Genomic DNA, 6,345 nt, shown 5'->3' with positions numbered 1-6,345 from the left:
CTCGCCCCCTTCAGAACTCGCAAAAGGTATATCGTATGACTACCAATTTTTTAGATGATGGTGTACTATTTTAAAAGAATGGTAACAACAATTTTGATGTCTTTATCACGTAATATGACGTTACTATGACGTCATTAATGTGATTTTATTGGCCAAAACCGTACAGATAGAATATTCCCTAAAAACCAAATGGTATACAACGTGACTTTAACAAAAAGTGTTTACAGATAGAATATTAGGGTGTACTAAGACTTATGTTGCCCATAGCAACACCAGTGACGTCAAAAATGACGTCATGCATATTAAACTATTTGCCATCTTGAATCATCAATCTTAAAATTTCTAAAAAATATAAATGAATGTAAAATTCAAGTACAGAAATATTTTAGTTTGGTACTTATGACAGTTCAAAGATAGAACAAAATGACATATTATCAAGATAATAAAAACTGACCTACTTTAAAGGACAAGTGCGTAGCAACGAAACAAGAATCCAAAGTTTGCAAGTATGCATTCCATAGACTACATATTTTTCTATATTATATATAAATTTCAAATACAGAACCATTTTGGTTTGGAACTTATGACAGTTCAAAAATAGCACAAAATGAAATATTATCAAAATAATGAAAACTGACCCACTTTAAAGGACGAGTGCGTAGCAACGAAACAAGAACCCAAACTTTGCAAGTATGCATTCTATAGACTATATATTGTTTTACATTACATATAAATTTGAAGTACAGAACCAATTTGGTTTGGAATATTTGACAGTTCAAAGATAGGACAAAATGACATATTATCAAAATAATGAAAACTGACCCACTTTAAAGGACAAGTGCGTAGCAACGAAACAAGAACCCAAACTTTGCAAGCATTCATCTGATACCTCTGTAGTGGTTCATTAAGCAGTGTAAATTTCAAGCAAAACATTCTTCCCTTTGGGGACTTACAGTGCTTCAAAATTGGGCAAAATTTCAACTTTTTTACACCATTAAAACTGTGTATTGTATTCAGAGGGCCCGAGACCTCAGATTTTACTGAACATTGACTTTACTGCTAAATCATACAAGTTTAGGCATTGCTCTGGTCAGTACAATTTGCTCTTGTCGTTATTCTAAAGCACTGATAAGTTCTATTGCCCTGAATTTAGCCAATTTCCATGTTTTCTACATGCCAAAATCTGGACAAATGGCCTGAAAACTTCTTTGGCCCGTTGCCATGGCAACGGGGGGTTTCGAGCAAATAGAAAGCTATTTTGAAGGGTTATGTACCAAGTACTATCACTGTGCAAAAATGAGCCAAATCAAATTTTTGACCGGTGCCACCATTGTTTGACTCTTACAGACATTTGCTCTAAAAGTTTACATATTTGATAGAATCTGAGCCGAGTGTACAAAACAATAACAACAGAGATGATGACAACACTCTTGCATAATTACGACGTTCGTGCATTGTTAAAGGGATCTTAATTAAAGGAACGTGACCTTAGAAAAAAATAGGTTTAAATAATATGGATTCACACTGCTATATTTAACACGAATAGATATATACCTACTTTATATGAAAGATATCAAGTTTATGTTCCACTAGACACCAAGTTGTTATGCTATATCAATTAAGAAAATATGCTCACTAACTAAGTAAGATTGAATTATGTTGTATTTTCCTTCTTACCATGGTTGCCTAAAACCTCTTCAGTTCTACGTAAAGGAAGGCAATGTTTATTAATTATCAACTTGTCAATCTTTGTGTTGTTGACCTTAAGTGATAGTAGGTTTAAATATATTTTTCTGCTTTCCTGGACACAACTACTAGAACATCCCTTTAATATCATCATTAAAAGAGTATCCAAACATATCATAGTCCTTCTTGAACTTTTCCTTGACCCGTCGAAGGTCTTCAATCGAGACCGGCCTGTAAAAGTCTGAGAACAGTTTCTCACTTTTTCTTTGTCTCACATCTGGGAGAAGGTTGTCTTTGCCAGTTATTCTAGCGGTTTTGAAGAAAAGAGGGAAGTCCTCCGCCAAGGTCTCCGTGTGAGCTATGAAGTCGTAGGCAATCTAAAAAAATGAACGTAAAACATACATGAATTGGTTTGCCACTTTACTTCAAATTCAAAGTATCTGAAGGGTTAGCAATAGCAATAGAAGTAACGCAAAGTAGACATTTTCGGGATAATTTTTATAATTGACACTAAATTTCTTTTACTCGGCCATTCCAGCTCAGATGATTGCCAATATAAATACACCATCTGTAAGTATTAATGTACTTATTAAATGGTGTTTAAATTGCTAAAAATGGTCTAAAGAATCTGTATGCTCACGTCGTGTAAATATACCAAACTCAATTGTAAATGTACAGTAGTTAAAAAAAACTCCCTGCCATTCAGCATAATCTGTCCTGTTGTCTTGGAACAAAGCATACATACACCAGTAGTAATCACATCATATATGCTTAAATTTGCAAAATAGACTCAAATTAAAAGTTGATGACACTATTAGTCTAAATCAAAGATGACCGACACTACAATTAGCTCGCGGGGAACTAGGGTATTGTATCTGGTATTTAACGCAAATGATTGTTTTTTATGAAGGACTGATACTAGTTTCTGTCAGTGCACAATTGCGAGTTCGGCAGCTCGGTACGGTTTTCTCCTAATGAACATAAGGTGTCAGACTCAAATCCCGGTGTTTCTCGTCGTTTCGTATCTAATAGATAGTCATTATTTTTAGGGAGTGTGGACAAACGTATATCTATATTAAACTTTCAAACACGTCAGTTACAAGCACATATCTTTAGCTTATACCATATCAAATTTTACGAAGTATGGTTTTAGGAGAGAAAAAATGGAGTTTAGCTTATTTAACGTAAAATGTATTTAGAAAACTGCCTACCTGACATGGAGCACAGAGATCGGATATTTGTTCCCAATGAGGATTTTGCCAGTCAGTTCTGTTAGTTCCCACCGCTTTGATGAAGGCCAGGAATGGAACAATAGGATATGTTTCATTGCCGATATCTTTTTTATTTGATGTATTGATGTGTGGCTGGAAAAAAAGAAAAAAAACTCATACCTTCGCTAAATTATATCAAGTTTAATGACAGACGAATCTTTTTTTTTTCAGATTATTAAGCAAATGAGATATGAAACCACAAAAGACTTAACTTTATGAACCCATTAAATACTGTTGGCGTTTCCGAAGCCTCTGTAAAGAAACTTAAAGTTCCAAGTAGTATGATAACAAGCCACCGGGGGACCAGAATCATTTCTTAATCTCTTAAAAACTAACCCAGAATTCATATAAATTAGATAAGTCAATGGAATGTCTTGTCATGGCAACGGGTTTTGGACAGGCAATTTTTGGAAAATTCAGTAATGTTGGTTAAAGCATATTTTTTAAAGATAATAGCATATCTTATAATTACACAGCTCTTAAAATTATAAATAATTTCTGTCAATAAATATTCATAGTTTATGCTGATTTGATGACGTCATTGGTCAAAATCCAAGATGGCGGACCGTATCAGTAGCTCTGGAGTAACTTATTTTTTACTAATTTTTCATCGCAACTTTGTATTTTTTCTCATAAAACGTTTCTATGAACACATTGACTCCATTTGCATTGCGCTTTGAATAAAAAAAAAGCAATTTAAAATTTCAAGACTGACGTTCCAAGATGGCGAAGAACTTAAATACGCATGACGTCATAAAATATTGACGTCAATGTTTTGCTACTGGCCAAAAAAGTCTCAATATTGTAGCATGGACACTTTTGTAAAATTTGGTTGTATTCCTCCGAGTTTAACGAAAAAATACAATTTTTGACGGTTTTATCTCAAAAATAACATAAATGACGTATTAATATGACGTCATAATTACATCAAAGTTCTTGTTATCATTTAATTTTACTACTACGCTATTCTGGGAAAATTTAGTGGCCCTACAATAACTGATTCTTGGGTTAGAGGGGAGAGCCTCACCACCCCCACCCAAAAACACACACAAACACAGCATGACAAAAAAGCCCTGTCTGAATAGAGTCAAAGTTTAAGACGGCCAACCAAGCATGTCCATACCTTTGGAATCGACGTGTTTAAAGAAATTGTCTCCAACATGGAGTGATATTCTTTCCTGAACCAGAACCGCAGCGGGACATCTACAAACTTGTGTCGCCATGCTGAGGCCAGTCTAATGCAAATGAATTAAAAAAGAGAATAATGGTTTATTGTAATTTTCAAAAAACTAGTAAGGTTAAATCATTCGGAAAAATTCTTGCAAAGTGGGTCTTGGCTCCTCTGCAACACATAGCACCACACTTGGACTAAAATTTCTCACATGTTGCCCATTGTTTGATAATTACCCTCTTCCCACCTAGTGGGGAATCATTGCAGGGAGATTCTTTGCTGATCCCAGGTGAGTTACCTGGAACTCTGAGGCTGTAAATGGCAAATTTGATAATACCGTCTAGAAAAGGAAGCAGCGTGTGTATTACATTGTTTTAACCCTAAACAGTACACCTGGGGTCCGCGAGTTTCTAAAGATTTTTTCTGCAATTTCAGCTAATTGTAACCCACAAAGTTGTCCCTCAATACAGTGCAAAAAACTCAGTTTCCCCCATTTCTAAAAATTTTTATATCTGATTTTCTTTTGGGGTCCGCGCGGGCCCCAGCCAGCTTTCGATCGTAATCATACACTGGCGTTCTTATACATTACTTTATTTCCGTTTTTATATGATTTTTATGCACTTATCTTATGGCAACCGACCTTTCAGATAATGGTTTAAATTCTAACAACTTTGGTGTAATTATGACGTCAGAGCTAATAATATGGTCCGCCATCTTGGATTTTGACCAATGACGTAATCAGATTAGCATATATTATTAATATTGAATGATTTAACTGATCGTTAATTATGTAAGATATTATTAATGTCAGAAAGGAACAGTTATTTTATATAAAACCCAGAAAATTTTAATGTTTAAGCCAAAATTACTGATTTTTCTCATAAAACTGCCTGTCAGAAACCCGATGCCATGGCAACCCAAAAAATCAATAACTTATTTAAATAATGTGAAATTTTTCTCAGATATATGTTAGATGTGTCCACAAAATTTCATGGTTCTAGTTGAAGCCGTTCATACGCTATTTGAGATTAAAGTTGGCGCGGGCCTCAAAAAAAACACTCGGTCTGAATAGGGTTCAAAAATCGGGTATTTCTTCTTTTTGTCTTTTCTTGACAAAAAAAAAAGAAAAGTTCAAAATGTATGATTTTTGTACGTAATGTGAACTCAGAGGTTCACACATCAATTTGCAAAGCAATTGAGCTGGTAGTATGTTGATAATTTCTAAAAATTAGCAAAAAACTGTTTTGGGGTCCGCGCGAACCCCAGGTGTACAGATTAATCAGTCCGGGAAGGTGTACTGTTCAGGGTTAAATGTGTTAGAAAATGGATTCTAGTCTGGTTTTTGGTGACATTAAGCTCCTGCAAATAGTCTCCAAAATCCAGATCTCTGATACCCTCAATAACGTCCAAAGACAGATGTGGGGTTTAACAGGATAACTATTAACCACTACCACTAATAAATACTTCATTTCCTCAGGGATTTGTCTGTTTTAATAGAAATAATCTTTAGCTTTTATAAATAAACCATTTGACATTACTAAAAGAGATTATCTTGCTACTGTTTTAATCTCAACCTATATAATTCCTCTCTTGACAGTGCATTAACTTTGAAAACAATTTCATATTTTGAAAGGGTCATATCAACTTTATACTTGGAGTCTAAGAACGCATGAAGAATGTGTCTGTGGACTCAAGAGGTGGTCACTACAAATACAGTTTATATTTGTAAATCCCCAAGCAGATTCGTTGGGGCAAGGGGACTTTATGCATGTTGGCTACCTGTATCCTTTGGTCGCCTGTATCCAACGTTCCACCCACAAAAATGCCGCCCAACGTACCGTACCACGGTGGGCTATTCTTTTAAAATTGATGTTGCTGCCCCTCCCTGGTAACAATTAAAACATCGTTTGGCAAATTTTTTTCCTGCATTGGGATTAACGCGCATCCGGCGGTCAGATCAGGCGCCCCTACCCCCATGCTTCTCACACTCAATAACTTAAAAGCATCACAAGATATAGCATCATAACGTAATATAACAGGGGCAAAATCACTAACTACTTATTATTTGTAAAATCCACAAGACCATAATGTATCATAGAAAAAATAGGTCCAAAATATACTAACAACTCCATTAGCACATAAAAGGGGAGCAGTTATTAGGCTGGAAGGATGAAAAGTGACTTAGCCGTACTGAGAGTAAAGGCCATCTTTTATTAC

The 6,345-nt window shown here is 35.1% G+C and overlaps 1 protein-coding gene across 1 annotated transcript in view; it reads right to left on the bottom strand.

The window, feature by feature from the left end:
- Window positions 1-104: 104 nt before the first annotated feature.
- The window catches only part of LOC109474709 (carbohydrate sulfotransferase 10-like), a 15,066-nt gene continuing 8,825 nt past the window's right edge, over window positions 105-6,345 (bottom strand). Inside the window, exons 5-7 of the mRNA XM_019775069.1 lie at window positions 4,081-4,192; window positions 2,898-3,050; window positions 105-2,063 (exon numbers count right to left, since the gene is read on the bottom strand). Of these exons, the coding sequence (XP_019630628.1) occupies window positions 1,815-2,063; window positions 2,898-3,050; window positions 4,081-4,192 (514 nt within the window). The 3' untranslated portion in view covers window positions 105-1,814. The remainder of the gene's footprint in view (window positions 2,064-2,897; window positions 3,051-4,080; window positions 4,193-6,345) is intronic.

This window comes from Branchiostoma belcheri, unplaced genomic scaffold (assembly GCF_001625305.1).
Source record: "Branchiostoma belcheri isolate BF01 breed outbred unplaced genomic scaffold, Haploidv18h27 scaffold311, whole genome shotgun sequence".
Classification (NCBI taxonomy): Eukaryota; Metazoa; Chordata; class Leptocardii; order Amphioxiformes; family Branchiostomatidae; genus Branchiostoma; species Branchiostoma belcheri.
The sequence above is the reverse complement of the archived record's forward strand: the minus strand, read 5'-3'. Positions and strand labels throughout refer to the sequence as shown.